The following is a 20,494-nucleotide window of genomic DNA, read 5'->3' on the forward strand; positions in this document are numbered from 1 at the left end:
TTTTGCAGAATATACTGCTATGTCAGAAGCAACAACAAAAATATTGTTCGTTAGAAATTTGTTAAGCGAAATGTTTAATGTAAAGTTTGATACACCGATAAAAATATATGAAGATAATTTAGGCGCAATCGCGATAGCAAAGTTTGGAAATTTTACAAAAAACTCAAAGCACATCGAGGTGCAATATCATTATATAAATGAAAATTATGAAAATGGAGTAATTGACATTGTAAAAATAGAATCAAATTCAAATATAGCGGATATGCTAACTAAGAGTCTAGATAAGATAAAATTTATAAAGAATCGAGAAGAACTCAGAGTGATTTAAAAGTTCCAAAGTAATGCTAATTATGTTAGAATCAAGATGATGAATTTAAGAGTGCGTTCCACTGAGCGTTCACAACGATCAAAATGCTCCTTTAGCCGTTCCACATAACGACCGTGGTCGTTGTGGTCGCGGCGAAAACGTCACTCATGACGTCATGACTAACGCTCACGCGAAGCTCACAACGACCCATCTCAAAAGGTGGGTCGGAGTGAGCGTTGAAAAAGTCAGCGGCACTTTCAAAACTAAAAGTCACAAAAATGGCGACCGTGACATTGACACTATATAATGCGGAAAAAGATATTTTAGTAGATGTGGATGTTTCTGCAGCAGATGCTCAACGTGCATCTACAGGTAAATATAATTATATGAAACAATTCTAAAAAAATTAATTACAGCTTATAATGAATACAAATATATTCATTTTTCCTTAATTCCCAATAACATAACCTATCTTTATGAATGAAAACTAAGTGAGCTGATGTTTAGAAATTTTGTGATTTTTTTTATTTAAAAAACTATGATAAATATTACAAACATTCACTCATGAAAATTTTATCTTTATTATAGATGCAGAATTTGCGACACGACTTTTGAATAAAGCTTTAAACGAACAACCACAAGCATCAACGTCTGTTGATCTTACTGATGAAAATCTTCAATTTTCTGAGGCTGACACAGGTCAATTTATTGATCAAGAAGTCCTCACTACAGAAGATACTGTTTATTCCAACTCTGAAACTCAAGAAAGCGAAGGTATTCATAAACAATGATCAATTGTATAATTATCTTCATTATTACATGTAGTATGTAACGGAGTTAATTAACTTTGTAATTGCATTTGTTTATATTTCAGCTTCTTTGTATAGGTGGAGCACGCCTTGTGTTTTGTTATTATTAGAGTCTTATAGAGCATTGGAAAAAGATTTTTATAGTGGAAAAATATCCCAAAAGAAAATTTGGAAAAAAGTTGCCAAAGATTTGAAGGTAAAAGGACATGATGTAACTGGACCACAATGTTCTTCAAAGCTACGAAGCTTAAAAAAAACTTACAAATCTATTAAAGATCATAATAATAAATCAGGAAATGACAGAAGGACTTGGCAGTTTTTTGATGTTCGTATAAATTCTTTAATAGTGTTCTTAGCTTTAAAATGTAGCGAATTTTTTAATAATAATACAGACATTATTTCTTTCCAATCGTCGTAACGTATCATTAACTGTTATTAGATAATGGAAGAGATTTTTTCCAAAAAAGCTTAGTGTGATCCAGTTGCCGTTGCATCTTCTACGGGTTTATCAAAAAAATCATTAGAAACTAATGATAGTATGGCAGGATCTGATAGTGGATGTTCAATAAGTAGGTTAATTCCGTCTGAAAGCTTTGTTTCAATAAAATATTGTAAAAATTGGAATTTCATTTCAGAATCAAAGAAGACACCAGTTGCCACTTTAGTAGGAAAAAGACTGAAGCAAAAAGAAGAACACGAAACACAGAAAAATAAAAGACACAAAGAGCGAATGGAAATGGATGAAAAATTTCTCAACGTTCTAGAAAAATTAGCTAATAAATAATGAAAAATTTCATCAAATTCTACGTACAAACTAGATTATAACCTTTTCACGATTATTTAGTATTTTTTTTTATTAAAAACCAAAAAATACATTTTATGTTATTATAATTAATAAAGTTTCATATTTACAAAATTCAATTTTGTGCAATTTTTATGTTCAATTTTTGTTATTGACTTAAGATTATTATGGTATTAACAAATTTTTTGGAAAATTTGAAATTTTCATATTCCGTGAAAATATTTTTTTTTCTTTGGAAAAATTTTCAACTGCCAAAGAAACTTTCATTACATTCTCATGATTTTAAGTGCTAAGGAATTATCATCCCGAACGGAAACATAGTTTACAATTAATCATCATAATTATTACAAAGAATTCATTATAATATCTCTTTTCAAAATTCTTGCATTACGTCTTACTTCGCGTGAATTATTACCATTATTTTCGTCATTAGGTTTGGGTATAGTGATAATAGTTATTTCATCTTCTCGTAAAATACAGATATTATGAATAACGCAACATGCAACAATATACTCTGCCATTAAATCGACTCTTGCCATTGGTAGACAATTTAATAAGCTCCTCATTCGTCCTTTCAATAATCCGATGCATCTTTCAACAGTAACTCGAGCAGCTGATTGACGATAATTATATTTTTTCTGCTTCTCACTTAAATGTCCATTATCTCGATAAGGAGTAAGTAAGTGCTGATGTATTTCATAAGCAGAATCACCTAAAATATGACTGTCTTCAGGAAATGCATTGTCATCGTTCAAGTACTCTGCAACTTCTGACAAACGAAAAATTCTTTGATCATGAACAGATCCTGGATTTCCAGCATAATAATGGGTTATCAGAGCCTTGTGGTCACATACCAGCTACAAAAAAAACTTAACTCCTTGTAAATCTATTAAATTATATACCAAAATTAATATACTTAAATGTAATAGTAATTAAATACCTGTAGTTGAACAGAATGGAATCCTTTCCGATTGATATAATCTACTGGATTTTGTTTTGGAGCATTTATACGAATGTGAGTCCCATCAATGGCTCCTATTGTTTTAGGAAAACCACTTGCTCTCTCAAATCCACGCATTACTTCAATAGCACCATCTCCCGTAGGCCATTGCATAAATCTTGAGGCTCTTCTGAATAAAGCATGACAAACTCGACGTACAGCCCTTACGGCAGTAGCTCGTCCTACGTTGAATCTGTCGCAGACGGATCTACCATAAAATTAAAAGGCCAAATTTTAGTAACATACTTCTGAACTGTGCTACATCAGACTAAGTAGTTTATTTCTAAAATGATGTAACCTGTAAGAATCTGTTGTAGCCATTTTCCAAATAGCAATCATTAATTGATGATAGGAGGAAATTGTAGGGCATCCAGGAACGTGTCGAACTAAATCTTCTCGTATTAAGTCATGTAAATAATTAAATGTATTTCTTGAAAGTCTAAAAATAACAACATAAACCTACATAAGATAAATTTTCTTAATTTACTATGTTATAGGTATGCGATAGGAAACCATTTACCTGAAATGACTTTTGAATTCATCATCTGAATAACGATAAACTACGTTATCGTAATCAATAATACGTGGTCGAAGTTTTCTTTTTTCACAATCATATTTTTGTAAAATTGTAGACCATTCTTCATCTGAACTGGATGAACTACTACTTTCTGGAGCATTATTACGACGCATTACTAAATATCCAACTGTTGCCGTCAAAGACATTTTAATAATATTCAAACGTAAGTTAATTAAATACAACCCTGATTAGCAGTGTAATCAATAATTATTTGAGTTTATTTTTAAGGCTTACCGATTAAAACTTAACCTCTTCAATATTTTGTTTTCTTTTCACTAGCTCGCCATTTGTATTATTTACCTCCACGCTCAAAACGAACCATAATCTATTCCACTTGGGTTTATGACAGTAACGCTCGCAGGCAAGTGGAACGGGAAAAACTGTGGTCGTGAGCGTGATCGTTGTGAACGTTTAGTGGAACGCACCCTTAGGGAGCACACGGAGCAGACCGCGGCTCATTTCGAAAAAGAGCGCCAGGACAACAGTCACGCATCCGAGACTCTAAGAGGGGACCATCGCCGGTTTAGCGAATAAGACTTTTCAGGATTTTTGTTTATTTTTTTTTGGGTGGTGAGTAAATGCGGCTTCAGACAGGGGATCGGCAGCAAATCCGAACGACGTTACTGGATGGCAATCGCAGCGGATCGCGACGAAAGGAGGGCCTCACACGAGGCTACGGAGAGAGCGTCAACGGAGAGCTCTGCCGCGAGGGAATCCAAGGCGGACGAGATTCCCGTTGGTGGCCGGCGAGCCGTAGCCCCCCCCCCCCCCCCCCCCTCCGTCGCCCAACTGACGACAGGTACCCCCGCGAAGTCGTCACCACGCCACTGCCAAGCTACGGGGTACCCGAGACTGGCCAGCCAATCAACACCTCGCGAGAGCGGAATTAAACGATAGCGATACGCTAGATTGTAAGAATTGCGTAACGAGAACCCCAATTCGATCGGGAAAATTTTGACTATGGATAGCGCCTATGTTCGGGGCATGTTCGAATTGCGGCTCCGATTTGCTGGACTCGTCACTTGAGTCCTGGCGACAGTTCGCGTCGGTTGCGTAGCGTGAAACTTGAAAAAAAAAAAAAAGAAAAGAGACTGTGTGTGAAATGGCTGAGACGGGAGTAGGAGAATTCCTAGTGTGGCTGCGGAGCGGTAAGCGCTTATAATTCTTTGCGGGCATATTTCGAGCGCAAGTTAAATTGGCACACCGATAAACGGTCGGCCCACGTAATCTTCGAGTTAGAGTAGCGCTCGAAATCTGTTTGCCGATCTCCTTGAGGATGACCGTAGCCTGAGTTTTCGCGATAACGCGTAGAGTCAAGGGTATCCCTGTAAAGTCTCGCGTCGAGTCACGGTTTCGAGTGGGGAACAATTTCGGAGTGAAATTGAGTGCGGCCAAATTCCGCTGCACAGGGTCTCGTCGAGTCCGCGTACGTAAAAAGGGTGGTGAACTTTGGGGAAATAGGGACTACGGCTGGAGCTCGGATGCGTCATAATACGCTATACACTCGCGCGGTTAGAAAAGCTTCCTAGAGTGATTAATTTGGTCGCGATTAGCGAGTCGAGTCACGTCTTTTTGATTTAGTTTATGAATTATTGTGCATCAGTAAGGTGGCGACCAGCGCCCGTAGAAATAAGATATCAGCTAGATTTAATCACAATTGCGATTAGCGCGTCGAGTATGGTCTAGATTACGTTTTTGTTTAGCGGTTTATAATTAAGTGACGAGTAGCGTCGTAGTTGAGGCCGATCGCGGGCAGCGCATCGAGTCCGATTTTGTTTTTGGTTTTTGCGAGTTAAGGTATTATTAAGCCGGCGACTAGCGCACGTAGGCCGTAGAGGTCTCCTAGATTTATTCATTTTTTTTGTTCTTATTATTTGGTCCGTTTCTCCCTTTCTTATTTCTTTTGGATTAAATTTAAACCTGTGTATTTGGAATCGCGAAGGACGACTTGCGCAGTCGTATGATTATTTTTATTTTTAATTTTTTTTTTGTAACATCGCTGACGAGAAATATACTATTGGAATTTTATAGTGATTTGGCCAAACCACGCGTTGGCGTAGTTGTGTTACATCTCTCTCTACCCAAAATTTACCCCTCCCCTCTCCGCGGTACTGAGCTATCGAGTATATGGTCGCGGTATTTCGCATTACCGATTTCGAGGCGTGTTAATCACGCCAGGCGCCCAACAAATCTCGCGGTATTGTTTTAGGTCCAGGGTACATCGTGGACGCCGATTTATTGTGTACGAGGTAAGTTCTCGGTCATTTTCTCCGAGTGACCGAGGTGCAGAAAAATCCACGTCACAAGGTAAAAGGAAAGATCTCCAATACTTGAAAATACTTGAAAATATTGGGAAAAATATATAGAATGAGATAGAAGGTATGATATAAATATATAAAATGAATAAGAATAAGGAGAATATAAAAGTGTACTAAGTCAAATATAATATAATATAATTAAATAAACATAAACAAGTTAAATGTAACATAACAATGTAATATTAATGCAGGTAGGAACAATAAGTAAGAGTGTAAGCGTATAACAAATAAGTAAACAATGTAACACGAATAGCCGAGAAGGCTAAATAAACCAGTAAATCAATCTCTCCCTCCCGCCCTCCCCCCTCCCTCTCCCTCCCTCCCTCCCTCCCACCCTCTCTCCCTCTCCCTCTCCCTCTCCCTCTCCCTCTCCCTCTCCCTCTCCCTCTCCCTCTCCCTCTCCCTCTCCCTCTCCCTCTCCCTCTCCCTCTCCCTCTCCCTCTCCCTCTCCCTCTCCCTCTCCCTCTCCCTCTCCCTCTCCCTCTCCCTCTCCCTTAAACGATCAGTGTTGTTTACGAGCAAGTTGTCTGCTGGTGAATTATCCAGATCGACATCTGATGCTGTACTGCAATCGGTGGCAACATCAACTTCATCTTTGATAAAGACACAGTTTTGCAAAAGGTCTTCGGCGTCAGCTGAGCGACATGGAAGGGTTTCTCGCACTGTGGACAGTCGCCCGGCTATTTCAGCCTTCGGTTCTAGCTCTGAAGTATTCAGAGTATTAGGTGTCATATTGGATTTTTTAGCCGGAGGTTCGGTGACGCCGTTGTCAAAATCCAACGATCTCTTTTGACCCTCCCAAGCTTCTTTGGATGCTTCCGACGTCTTGTGATGATTCACATTTTCTAACAGTTTGGCCATTTCCTGAAGTTTCTGACTTGAACTTTTGAATTCCAATCTATGCAAATCTCTGTTCTGAGATATTTTTACTTTCTTATTATCGCAGTCACTTGGTATTTCCTGTATCCTTGTCCCATTACTGTTTTGCGCCTGCTGTAAGAACGAACAGCTTCCGACGCTCCTTGGACATTTCTCAAACTTCTGTGCCATCTCTTGCAATTTTTTACTTGAACTTTCGAACGGTTGAAGAGAAGATTCTGAATTGTTTTTCTGACCAAGGCTAGAGACATATTTAAAAAGATTTGACGCAGGCTTGCCACTCGAACTATTTAGATTACCTTCGTAGTCCATATTGTTTCTAGAAGCCTCAGTTCGATTGATCTCAGCATTTGAACCAAGATAATTTTTTACACCGAAGCGAACAGCAGGACTATCGAGTTCTTGAATTTGCTGTAATTCCGTGATTTCTAAAGTATCAGCTATTTCTAACAGTTTTTTGAGATCGTTTTGAAATACTTGAACCTCCCCGCAGTACATAAAAGTCATCAAACTTCTGAGATCGTCAGCGTCAATGTTATTCAAGACGATCACTGGGTGCGGATGTTCAATTTCAGTCAACAAACGTCGAAAAAACTTGCTAGTGTTGGCGAGTATCATTTTGTGACCTTTAATCACCTCCCCATCCTTGCATACCAACGATACATCCACAAACTGTTGGGACTCGTAACAAGAGTCGAAGGAAAGCGCCAAGTAAGATGAAAAGTTGTCCCACTTCAGGTTCAGCTCTTCCGTTTCATTCATCTTTTCGATGAATATTTATTAAACGCCAATGTGAGGCCACAATAGCAGTAGAATTGTTTTTTGTTTTGAACTCCAAAAAGACCTGTCACGTCAACTGTCACGTAAATTTCGCCTCCTCAGTCAAACTTGTAACGAACAATGTTGATCGCGAGAATCAACATCGAGTGTCTCGCATCGATTTCTCGAAGTAAATTCGTCGAATCGATATTTCGACCCGCCAATCCCCACCCTCCAAATTATTAGCGAGATCGACAGGTGAGACCGGAGCTCTGCCTCTTTCGTTCCGGGGTCGTCAACCGAGCAGGGTCTAATCAACAGCGTGTTCGGGGGTCATCCGTGAGGTCCCAACTCGTCCTGGCCAGGCAAATTCAGAGACCCGAATCTCCTCCTAGTTCAAGGGCAAGGAACGTGACGAAATCGCCCAATTCGCCGATCAGCAGACCTCGGAACAAGGGAAAGAGCCAACGTGGGAAAGGCCGCCGATATCAGATAAGCACTCCTCATTCTTGTATGAACGAAACGGTCCCTGAGTGTTTGAATGCGAACGGGAAGGTTCACTTATCTCATGTATAAAAATCTTTGGTGTGTGAAGGAGTGTGTATGACGTTAGGGAATGCATGCGTGAACATCTTCATTATTGGCCTGTGTGAACGAAACTTTCCCCGAGTATTTGAATGTGAACGGGAAGGTTCACGTATATCCTGTAGAGTAACCCTCGGTGTGCGAAGGAGTGTGTGTGACGTGAGGGAATGTATGCGTGAATGGTTTATGTACAAAAAACAAAATATATGTTCCTCATTCCAAAATAAATATATAAAACTTATAATTTTGGCGCCCAACGTGGGGCTCGTGGTCAACGCGAGAGATACGTGAGTCTAAAGATTTCAAGAGCTAAAATCTCAAGCTCGTTTGTATTTTCCTCTTTTTCAAAAATAGGAAATAAAAGCAAATATAAGAAATTTCAAATTATAATCAAATGCTGACAAAATAAGAATAAATGTGACTAATTGTGCTTGTATATTTATCGTTAAATTAAAAGGAAAATAGGTTAAATAATAAATAGTCACAATTATATGGCTAATGACGAAAATAGTACTTATATAACTAAATCAGGTAGAGTTTCGAAACAGAAATTTAAATTGTATATTTCTCCAAACAGACGGCAAACAAAAAAAAATGCCTGCTATACCTCGAGACGACGGAATCATGGCAACAAGCGGATCGTCGCAAATCGGGGACATGGACGCTGAGTGGGAGAGATTAAGAACGGAACGTAGGGAACTTGAGCAAATGCGAGCCGCGTTTGAAGCAGAAAAAAATCGGGATCAGCGGCAGATTAATCGCGACGAGGTCGGACAAGGCCAAACAGATGAACACAACGTTGTAGAGCAAGTAGCAGCGGTTATGAGTAACGTACAACAACTTCATATTGATATAAAGATCCCGAAATTTCTAGACGAGACAGAAAAACACCCAATGGAATTCATAAATGAGTTAGAAAAATATATAAAAACTAGTAACGTGAAAGAGAATAGAAAGATGTCGGTAGTAGAGCATGCCCTCGAAGGAAAAGCCAGTCTTTGGTTCAATTTGAAGGAAAATCTTACAGATTACGAAGATTTCAAAAAAGAATTTCTAGAGGAATTTTATTCGATACCTATACGTGTTCGTTTTAAACAAAATTGGATGGAGAGTCGTTATGAGGCCCAAAAAGAGTCGTTACAGAATTATTTTTATAAACAGTTGAGTAAGGCTAGATATTTTATTCCCCGTCTTTCGGAATTTGAAGCGAACTATAATATCGTACAACAATATCCAAATTGGGTTCGGCAAACGTTATCAACCGTAAACTTTGCAGATACAAATTCCATTGCGCAAACGTTAGGCAATTTAGACGTTGTCAGAACAGAAAAAACATGGGAGAATAGAGCTAATAATCCTCGCTTCGAAAACAAACATAACGCTCCGAGAATACGCGGAATGAGGATACAGGGGGGAGGACAACAGAGTCAAGGCAGAAGGACATGGGATAATAATCAAAATAATAACAAAAACAATCGAAGACGAAACTACGGGAATTATCGCGGTTATTACAACTCAAATGAGAATTTTGAACAAGCCAGACCAGATTTCCGAATGCCAGATACTCGTTTTCCTCCTTCTCAAGAAACAAAGAATAACGGATTCTCCAACCCTAACGGAAATAACAATGGGAGATCTAACGAAAATCATTTAAACTAAGTAGTGACGCGCTTTACAGCGCTCCGAAAGCGCGTCCCGATCACTTTGATTTCGTCGACGACCTAGCGGTTGGTGTCGAACGCGGAGCGATAACAACACCACAAAAAAACGACAACGTTATAGCTCAGAGCCCGCACGTACGTTTGAAGGGCACATTTATTGATGTTATGGCTTTGATAGATACGGGGAGCCAGATCACTGCGATTTCAGAAAAAAAATATAAACAGATTATCGCGCATACCCGAGTGGATATATTACCGGTGTCCAACCTCTCGGTGACGACGGCCGTAGAGAAAAAATCGACAGCGGTTAAACGCCAAATAAGACTCTTCATAGAATTAGACGGTAGAATTATCAATAGTGTGTTTTACGTGATACCCCATTTAACGTCTGAAATAATTCTGGGACACGATTGGATGGTGAAGAATAATGTAATAATTGATTATAGTCGAATGAAGATAATAGTTGAGGGAGTTGCTCTCTCTCCCTCGAATGTGGTGTTCGAGCGGGGTTCGACGGAGACGTTGATTTGTTCGCAAAGGAATAACGAAATGCAAATTTTCATTGTCAATGTCGCCAATTTAAAACAAATTGTCGGTTTTGAGGCAGATAATACAGCTCCAGAACCGACGGCTAAAGTGAGAAGTGATTCAGGATCTATGGAATATAATCACGATGTTGAAGATAAAAATGGAGGCAAAATAACGGGAATCACCGACGATCCCGAATGTGGACGCGGTTTCCTGAATGAAAATAATCGTATACTGGATTCAAAAAGAATCGCCGTAGAAAATAGAGTGGTCAATATTATTAATGACATGAATGAAAATAAGTTCACGCAAATTTGCGAAACAAGTGTCGCGAACAAGAGTAACGCCCCCGTCGATCCCCGAGCGGTCGCAAGTAATCTTTCACTTTTAGGAGAGGAAGAGAGACGATCCTTTGCGAGTTTATTGCAGGAGTTTAGTAAGCTTTTGTCAAACAAACCCAGTTGTGCCATAGGGTATGAACACAATATTAATTTAACAACAAAGAACCCATCGATAAAACACACGTATCCAGTTCCGTTCCATCTCCGTCCGGCAACGTCTCAAGCTATTAAAGAAATGCTGAATAATGGCGTTATCGAGAGAACCGCGAGTAATTTTTGCAATCCCCTACGAATCGTCAAAAAGGACGATGGATCGGTACGCATTTGTTTAGACGCAAGATTTTTGAATAAGATCATCGAGGATGATCATGAATCTCCACCCTTAATCAGTGAACTTCTACAAAAATTCGACAAAGCTGCTTGGTTTTCGAAGTTAGATTTGACACACGGTTATTGGCAGGTTCCGCTTAACCGGGAATCGAGGCCTTATACCGCATTTCTTTATGACTCAAATATGTATCATTTTTGTCGCATCCCTTTTGGCTCGAAGACCGCTGGTAGCGGATTTATTCGCTCATTAAGTTTCGCGTTAAGAAAAGATTTTGACAAGTACACTGCCTGTTATATTGACGATGTGCTCATTGCCACAGAGACGATCGAGCAACATTTCGATATATTGCGTCAAATATTTGCAAGACTGACGTCCTATAATTTTACCCTCAAGTTATCTAAATGCGTATTTTTCGAAAAAAACGTTTCGTTTCTGGGATTCTCGGTATCGCGGCACGGAATCAGTCCAGCCCCCGATAAACTAGAAGTTATTAGTCAATTCGCGGCACCGAAAAATAAAAGGGAATTGCAGCAGTTCCTCGGGGTCTGCAACTATTATCGACAATTCAATGTTAACCATAGCAAATCGGTGGATTCGCTCCGGGAATTATTACAAAAAGACGCCATTTGGGCATGGGAGGCTAGGCACAGCCATGCATTTGAACAATTAAAGAAAGATTTTCAAAATTGCATTCAATTGAAACACATTTTGCCCGGAAAACCCTATAGGGTTCAAACAGATGCCAGCGACAACGGTATCAGCGGGATATTGTACCAGGTCGATGGTGACGGGGTTGTTGGAGTGGTCAGTATCGTTTCTCGATGTTTAACCACATGCGAGAAGCGTTATACTACCACGGAGAAGGAGCTCCTCGCTATCGTCTACGCTATCACGAAATTCCGGGTCTATTTAATTGGGGTTAGTTTTGAAGTAATTACTGATCATCACTGCCTTACTTTCTTGCAATCAGCCGCTTTCCGAAATGCACGGATGCATCGATGGTCCTTACTACTACAGCAGTATTCGTTCTCAGTCACGCATTGTCGGGGTATTGACAATACAGTTGCCGATTTTTTCAGTCGAAACCCTGATGGTCATTTTCACGATGAAAAAAGCAAAAGCCTCATTGTTTCGGCCATGCTCCAATATTTTTTGCCGAATGATTGTGTCGAGGATTCGTCGTTAGTTTTGATAGCCATGCTTAACTACGATGTTAGTTTGTCTCAAAAATTGAAAGAATTGAGCAAATGGCAGCTCAAAGATGAATTTATTGTGAAACAAGTGGAGGAATGGTCGGTGAATAATGCACCTTCAAATTTCATGATTCAAAATAATATTTTATTTCATCGAGAAAATGATTCGGCCCACTGGCAAGTCGTCGTTCCCTGGGATCTTTGTCAAACGATCGTCGAAGAAGTTCACGCGAAATTGGGGCATCCGGGTGTGTTCAAAACTCTTGAATACTTGAGGCGATTTTATTGGTGGAAAGGAATGCGAGCACAAGCAAAAAAATATATCCTGTGCTGTGATCTGTGTCAAAGGGTGAAACATCTTACCTTTTCGATGGAAGGAGAATTTCAATATATTCCATCGAAAGGCCCTAATGATCTAATAACTGTCGATTACTATGGCCCCCTACCAACTGCACGTGGTGGAATGCAATACATTTTTGTGGTGCTCGACTCCTTCTCGAAATATATCACCTTGTATCCAATGAGAAAAGCTACCGTTCGAATGACGTTAAGAAAGATTATTGATAAGTATATCCCGAAATTTGGAACGCCCAAGCGTATCTTATCCGACCATGGGACACAATTTACTTCGCATCTATGGCGACAGGAATTAGAAGCTGCGGGTATAAAAGTTCTTTTTAGCTCTATTCGCCACCCCCAATCAAACCCCACAGAGAGAGTAATGAGAGAGTTAGGTCGATTATTCCGGACGCTGTGTGCCGACAAGCACACCAAATGGGTAGAATTTGTCCCTAAAATTGAAGAATTACTCAATGTGAGTACTCACCAGAGTACTGGTTTTGCTCCAATCGAACTACACTTTGGCCGGCCGATTAACGATTCGATTCAAAAATGGATAAAATTTCCTGAATGTCGTGGGCAAGCTCATGAACGAATTCTTACCCTCGCTTACGATAACATGCGTCACAGTTTTGAGCGTCGACAAAAACAACACAAGAGAATTTCTACTGTCAAACTTGGAATAGGAGATTTAGTTCTGCTGAGGGTGCGACATCTTTCAAATGCTCTCGATCGGGTGATAAAAAAATTCTTCCATTTATTTGAGGGTCCATATCGAATTGTGGAAAAAAGGGGAGAAAATGCCTTCGTCCTTGCTGAACTCAATAACGCTGAGAAAACGCTCGGCATATATAATCGCTGCAACTTGCGAAAATATAATTCTAAGGGACTCGATTAATCGGGATGTTGATCTCGATTACGATTATGTTTCATTGCGAATATTATTTACAGGCCCAGGCGTAACATGCTCCCGTTGCGATGGAGATTCTTGTGGCCATGTCGAGATTATAAAAAAAAAAAAAAAAAAAAAAAAAAAAAACTAGAGTCCCTATTTTGTAAGGAAAAATGACATGATTGTTATCACGAATCGACTCATATTACAATCTATGTATCTTTATTGTATGCGAGCGCGGATGAGTGTGTGAATGTATGTATGTGTGTATCGATATTATTGGTTCCTTTAAGAGTATGTCTATCAGCGAAGCGGAAAATGAGAAGGAAATGACGGGGAATGAAATCCAATGGTTAAGAATCTTGATCCACCGCTCTTATGTTCTTTGTGCTGTTCATCTATTAGCGAACACACAAAGAAAGGGGGGATTTTGTAACGAACAATGTTGATCGCGAGGATCAACATCGAGTGTCCCGCATCGATTTCTTGAAGTAAATTCGTCGAATCGATATTTCGACCCGCCAATCCCCACCCTCCAAATTATTAGCGAGATCGACAGGTGAGACCGGAGCTCTGCCTCTTTCGTTCCGGGGTCGTCAACCGAGCAGGGTCTAATCAACAGCGTGTTCGGGGGTCATCCGTGAGGTCCCAACTCGTCCTGGCCAGGCAAATTCAGAGACCCGAATCTCCTCCTAGTTCAAGGGCAAGGAACGTGACGAAATCGCCCAATTCGCCGATCAGCAGACCTCGGAACAAGGGAAAGAGCCAACGTGGGAAAGGCCGCCGATATCAGATAAGCACTCCTCATTCTTGTATGAACGAAACGGTCCCTGAGTGTTTGAATGCGAACGGGAAGGTTCACTTATCTCATGTATAAAAATCTTTGGTGTGTGAAGGAGTGTGTATGACGTTAGGGAATGCATGCGTGAACATCTTCATTATTGGCCTGTGTGAACGAAACTTTCCCCGAGTATTTGAATGTGAACGGGAAGGTTCACGTATATCCTGTAGAGAAACCCTCGGTGTGCGAAGGAGTGTGTGTGACGTGAGGGAATGTATGCGTGAATGGTTTATGTACAAAAAACAAAATATATGTTCCTCATTCCAAAATAAATTTATAAAACTTATAAACTCTCTCTGTCACCTTTCAGACAAATTTTCTATTATTCACCTATGGACAAGTTGTAGTGAAATCGCCTCCGTTGCTTTCAATATTGTCAGTGTCCAGTTCTAGTGTGCATGCATTGCATTTATTGCCGACTTCTACAGTTTTCAAATTCTAGCTGGTGTACATGTGCAAACGTAGTGTGTCAGTGCGTGGTTGTGTCTGTGCTATTGTGATCTTTGATCTCCAAGGATTAACATACTCTATTATTGCAATAGCGTATTTGTTTACTTCCTTTCTCACTCGTTCTTCACGTCGTCACATGTAAATCCACCTGACTCTCTCCACTCTATACACATCAGCCTTATCATGTCCGACGACAATGCCGAGACTTCCGCACAGGCAGCAACGAGATTATGCAAAGGATGCAAAAAGGATGTCAAATCACCTATTTGTTGCTATAAATGCCTTGGTTATTTCCATCCCAGTTGCGCCCAAGCGACTAAAGTTACAAAGGCTAATGGTAGACCGGCTGCAAGATGCAAGTTTTGCACGGCCCAAGCTGCTGCCACATACTCCACACCGGCTGCTCCCTTCTCCGTCGATACCGCTGGAGCTGTTACTTCTCTGCCTGAGGTTGGCACACCTGCACCGCTTCCAGTTCCTCCCACAGGTTCGCCTTCGCTCGAAACGCTCCTTGCAGCTATTGAAGCCTCTTCGAAGCAGTCGTTAGATATCAATGCGAAACTTGATAAGGTGGTAACCTTGCCTGATAAGGTTGGTGAACTTTCCACTAAAGTGAAGGGTTTAGAGGAAAATTCGCATTCCGCAGAGTCCGCAGGGCTCTTGACTAAAATCGATGGTCTGACCTTGCTGCCAGCTAAATTGGAATCTTTGACATCCAAGCTTGATCGGCTTTCAAAATCCACAACTGAGATGTTCAGCAGCCTCACGGCAAAAGTGGAGGAACTTACAAACAAAAATGCACTTCTTAGTGCTCGTATCGGCGAGCTCGAGGATACCAGTAAACCACAGGCGGCTGAGATCACCCGCCTTGTGACATCAAATACTGAGCTACAATTGTGCAACACAAATCTGACGGACAGGCTGGCGTCTCTGGAGCGAAATCCTTTAAACTGCGATTTAATTATCGCTGCAGTTCCCGAGCTAGAAGGCGAGGACTTGCTGGCTATATTTGTCGCCCTTACAACCCAACTCTCTGTTGATGTGCCGCCTACCGATGTTCTGGAGATTGGGCGCATCAAAACCACACTGGATTCCAATAAGCCCCGATTGATTCTCTGCAAACTCAGATCCGTCCAATGTCGGAATCCCCTACTTGCCGCCAAAAGAGCTAAAGGCCCCATTTATGCAAATCAGCTTGGCTTGCCGCATGATCAGCTCCGGACTCCTATCTTCATCAACGAGCATCTGCCCCCTACTCTTTCCAAATTTCTAGGAAAGGTGAGAGCCTATGCCAAGGATAGAGGCTATCGCTTCATCTGGACTCGAAATGGATTGGTATACGTCAAGCGGGATGCGTCCTCTGATCACATCCTGATAAAATCTGAGGCCGATCTTCAACTACTCTCGCATCGCATCTGACTAACGTCGAAGCCATCTGAATCTACCCTCGTTGGATTGGATTGCGGTCCCATCTCTTCTATTCCTGATGCCACTCTTGATTGCTGTTTCTTTAACGTAGCAAATTTTAATGCAAATTCTCTCTTAGGGCATATGGATATTGTTAGGGAATTCTTTGCCGATGGCCGATTTCATGTGATTTCTGTCTCCGAAACATGGCTGCACGATAATATTTCTTCCCATTGCGTTTCATTAAATGGTTATTAACTGATAAGAAATGACAGAATTGGAAAAGTGGGGGGCGGAGTGGGTGTTTTTGTTCACAACTCTCTTAAGTCGAAGATTCTAGCTTCCTCCCCTCCCCAGTTTTCAAATTCACCTGAGTTCCTCATCCTGGAAATCAACCTGCACGGTAAAAAACTTCTGTTCTCCATCATTTACAGGAGGCTGAAGGGTCAACTATTAGACGTGTTTATTGACAAGTTTGAGAATCTCCTTCATGCCTATAGTAAAATAATTATTACCGGAGACTTAAATTGCAAGTTAAGTTCCTCCAATTTTGAGCCTTCAAGATTTCATTTTTAGTCATTCCTTATATTTTATCCCTTACGGGAACACCCATCATACAGGCTCCTTTGACTCCTGGCTAGATGTTGTTATAGTCAACTCGTCTCAAAAGATTCATTCATTTGTGAAATCATCTGCACCCTTTATTGCAGGGCACGACCTACTTGAGTTCCAGTACAAACTTTTAGCTCCGAACCGGCCCACTCGGTTAAGAAAATGCCGTAATTTTCGAAACTGCGACCCCATAGCTTTGAAAAACGATCTTTGCTCTATCGCCACTATACCTCCCTCTGACTCCTCATCGGATATAAATAGACAGGCAGAGTTCTTATGTTCATCTATTGTTCACGTGCTAGATACCCATGCACCGCTGATCATGCGCGAATTTAGGGGACCTCCAGCGGGCTGGTTTACGCCAGAAATTAAGCGGCCTATAAGCGCTAGAAATTATTTATATACCTCGGCGAAACGTCTGAAATCAGCTGATTTGATGTCTCAATATCGCGCTTTACGCCGCGCTATCAAAGTCGAGATTAAAAGAGCAAAAAACGTATATTTTAATGATCGCTTATCGAATCTCCCCAATGTATCGAGCGTCTGGCGCGAACTTGGCCGCCTTGAGGTTATTGTATCAAAGGGTCCGTTGGCCTCCCCCTTACATCACTTCGGGGCTGACCAACTAAATGTTTTTTATACTTCCATCACAAATGCCCATCCTCCCTGCTCAACTCATGAGTTAGATCAGCTGCTAGAAGACGTTTTACCTTTGGTTAAATCTGAGTTTTCGTTTTCACCTGTCCTTGAATCCGAAGTCCTGCGCCTACTCTCATCGTGTCTTACTAAATCGCGCGGTCAGAGCCCTGACGATATCCAATTATTACACCTCCGGGATCACCTAAACGTGATCACACCTCTTCTGACAAACCTCTTCAATTGCTCCCTTCATCATACTTCATTTCCTGAGATCTGGAAACGGGCTTATGTCGTCCCGTTGAACAAATGTGAATCACCTGCCTCCGAATCAGATACTCGACCTGTAGCCAATCTAGCTCATCTTTCGAAAGTCTTTGAGAAGCTAGTAGCAATTCAACTTATGGCCTAACTCGAGCAGAATGCCATACTAGATCCGTATCAATCGGGTTTTCGTAAATTCTGCAGTACTCAGTCGGCCCTGCTCAAGTTACTGGACGATGCGAGAGAAGCGATTGATAATAGATGCGTTACTATTTTAGTCCTTTGCGATTTCTCGAAGGCGTTCGATAGTATAAATCATCGTTTACTACTGGCTAAGCTCATTCGTTACGGGCTGACTGCCGATGCAGTTAGGTGGTTCCACTCTTACCTTTCAAACCGATCCCAGGCCGTCCAAACTCTCTTCGGCACACATTCTAGCTTCCTAACAAACTACTCAGGAGTTCCTCAGGGCTCGGTACTGGGTCCGATTCTCTTTCTTATCTTCATTAACGATATTGGCCATGTACTAACCCACACGAAGCATATTGTATTTGCCGACGATCTCCAGATATATCTGCATACCTCCCTGACCGAGTCAGTATCGATGCAGGGGCGGTGTCGGATTGGGCGACCGAAAACGGCTTGAAGCTCAATGTTGCGAAAACCAAGGCCATTATCCTTGGTAGCTCTTCCTATCTTACTCAACTATGTCACGAAAATCTTCCACGAGTCACTATAAATGGACAGTGTATCCCATACGTTAACTCAGTTCGAAATCTTGGCGTCTTTATTTCTGCCGATTTATCTTGGAACGCTCACGTAGCTGAGATCTCTCGCAGAGTCCATGGGACTCTTCATAAACTAAAACAACATACAAATATTCTATCACCGGAAGTCAAAACGCTACTCGTTCATGCGCTAGTTCTCCCTGATCTTGACTACTGTAGCCTCGTCTATTGCGACCTTACCGATTATCTAAATCTTAAACTGATGAGGCTCGTAAACTGTGGCATCCGATTTATCTACAACTGTCGTAGGGACACTCATATTACACCTTACCGTCTTCAGTTGAAATGGCTGTCGGTAGCAAATCGTCGCCTGTACTTTTTATGCTCTTTTCTGTATCAGCTTCTATCGACGTCTATACCGACTTATTTACGAAGTTCTTTTGTCGAAACAGATCCCGACGTACGTCGCTCTTTGAGGCTTGCAACTACAGATTACCCATCATCATTTAATATCCCCGCTCATCGCACGACTTGCTACCGAAATTCATTTCTCCTGTCGGCTATTTATTTCTCGCACAGTCTACCCCTATCACTCCGGCAATCCTCCTCTCTGGCGGTCTTCAAGGCTAAACTCTTCGATCGGCTTTTCGCATTGGAGTTAGCAGCCGTCAATCTAGCACCGTCGCCGAGGCTCTGATTACTAAGTTTCGTTCACTCCCTTTTAGGTTAAGTCTATTCCCTACCTCATTATCGTAATCATAGGTGTTATTTTGTTATCTTGTTACATTGCCCTTGATAAATCTCACAAATGTACCTCTTTATTTTCTTTACCTAATTATATCTGTATAGTATTATAAGTTTGCTGTTGCTCTTCCTGTTTATGTCATGTCTATTTCTAGTTATACTATTAAGATATTCTATTATTATTATTAAACTTGCCCATTGGCTCCTGCAGGCCACGGCATAACATAAAATAAATCTAAATCTAAATCTAAATCGCTCTGTCTTTCTCTCTCTCTCCCTCCCTCCCTCCCTCCCTCCCGCCTTCACTCTCTCTCTCTCTCTCTTTCTCTTTCAAGTTTTTGACTAAATTATTAACTGAAATTTACCGCAACTGGCCTTTTGTGGTCCCACGTTGGGCGCTAATTTGTAACGCTAAATTCTATTACCCTCAAGATGAGGACTTACCGTCGACACTTTAGCGCGATTCTCCACTTATTCTGAACGTTAAACTATAACAAAATCAATTATGTTGGGCGCCAGACGCGATAGCGTCGATTTTCAAACAATAATACGAATCAAGAAAAATGATACGAAACCATACGGAATATAATTAGAGAACCCGATGTATGACCGGCTAGGCTCAGGTACTCACACGAACTAGTAGAGTGGCGGTATTCAAGGCACAGCTAACGATGATTATAGAATTAAAGAAAATAATGAAACGAAGAATAAACTAAAGTCAGGAAAAATGAACAGGTCAATCGATCATACGTATATTGTCAAGTAGGTTACAGGGTTAAGACAGGCATATGAAATGGTATCAATAGCGGTAGTTAATAAAACAGGCAACAGTTGTTCACAAAAATTTCGGTAAAATAAAATTAAACGGTAGCTTTGAAACGAGAGACGGAAGTTAACAGTGAAAAATAAGCGTAGATCGGGAGAAGCGATATAATGCAAGAATTTACGTAAAACTACACGTCACTATGCAACGTTATCTTACCCAAGTTGCAAATGGCGCTACGAAAGTTATTATTCTGTCAATTAAAAACGCGAGTGAGAACTTTCCTGCAATCGGTAGAAAACAAAGTAACGATAGCTCGGGAGATAATAACGAGAGAATACGACGAATTTACCATAGAATCCAACCAGTACAAAAGATTGACATTCATTAATAATTTTCAAAATCGATAGGGTGAACGATCGACTAGATTTACGGTCAAGTACGACAGATGATTTGCGGGAAAGTTATTCATAAACGATAGAACCGATAATTTATAATAGTTACGGATCCGAAGAATTATACTATGAATTCTTGAACATAACTTTCGAGAGAATACAAAATCGTGAGAGAGTGAGAAATTTGGAGAGTTCGCTAAAAAAAAAAAATACACAAACTACACCTCAGTACAAAAGAATCAAGAATAATACGCAGAACTTAAATTAACATGGAAATACGGAACTGCAGAAAGATACAGAGAAAAGAATAACAAGCAAAAATAATATAGGATT

At 40.7% G+C, this 20,494-nt stretch overlaps 2 protein-coding genes and 1 long non-coding RNA gene across 7 annotated transcripts; 1 reads left to right on the top strand and 2 right to left on the bottom strand.

The window, feature by feature from the left end:
- Positions 1-582: 582 nt before the first annotated feature.
- Positions 583-1,894, top strand: LOC124301150 (uncharacterized). The gene is made up of 4 exons (XR_006907412.1): positions 583-798; positions 896-1,081; positions 1,182-1,441; positions 1,752-1,894. It is a non-coding gene; the product is annotated as an uncharacterized LOC124301150 (long non-coding RNA).
- Positions 1,895-2,149: 255 nt separating this feature from the next.
- On the bottom strand, positions 2,150-3,893 carry LOC124301146 (putative nuclease HARBI1). 5 transcript variants are annotated; one of them, XM_046755875.1, is made up of 4 exons: positions 3,439-3,893; positions 3,217-3,357; positions 2,859-3,126; positions 2,150-2,775 (listed from the first exon to the last, which is right to left on the bottom strand). In XM_046755875.1, the coding sequence occupies exons 1-4, from the start codon at positions 3,639-3,641 to the stop codon at positions 2,263-2,265; spliced, it is 1,125 nt and encodes a 374-aa protein (XP_046611831.1). In that variant the 5' UTR covers positions 3,642-3,893; the 3' UTR covers positions 2,150-2,262. The 5 variants fall into 5 exon arrangements, with proteins under 5 accessions (XP_046611831.1, XP_046611833.1, XP_046611832.1 ...); XM_046755877.1 differs by having other exon boundaries at positions 3,217-3,310; positions 3,439-3,591; XM_046755878.1 differs by having other exon boundaries at positions 2,426-2,630.
- LOC124299564 (protein jim lovell-like) lies at positions 3,733-17,509 on the bottom strand. Its single transcript, XM_046752825.1, has 3 exons — positions 17,499-17,509; positions 6,314-7,438; positions 3,733-3,875 (listed from the first exon to the last, which is right to left on the bottom strand). The coding sequence occupies exons 2-3, from the start codon at positions 7,308-7,310 to the stop codon at positions 3,733-3,735; spliced, it is 1,140 nt and encodes a 379-aa protein (XP_046608781.1). The 5' UTR covers positions 7,311-7,438; positions 17,499-17,509.
- Between the last annotated feature and the right edge of the window lie 2,985 nt (positions 17,510-20,494).

The sequence above is a fragment of the Neodiprion virginianus genome, chromosome 3 (assembly GCF_021901495.1).
Source record: "Neodiprion virginianus isolate iyNeoVirg1 chromosome 3, iyNeoVirg1.1, whole genome shotgun sequence".
NCBI lineage: Eukaryota > Metazoa > Arthropoda > Insecta > Hymenoptera > Diprionidae > Neodiprion > Neodiprion virginianus.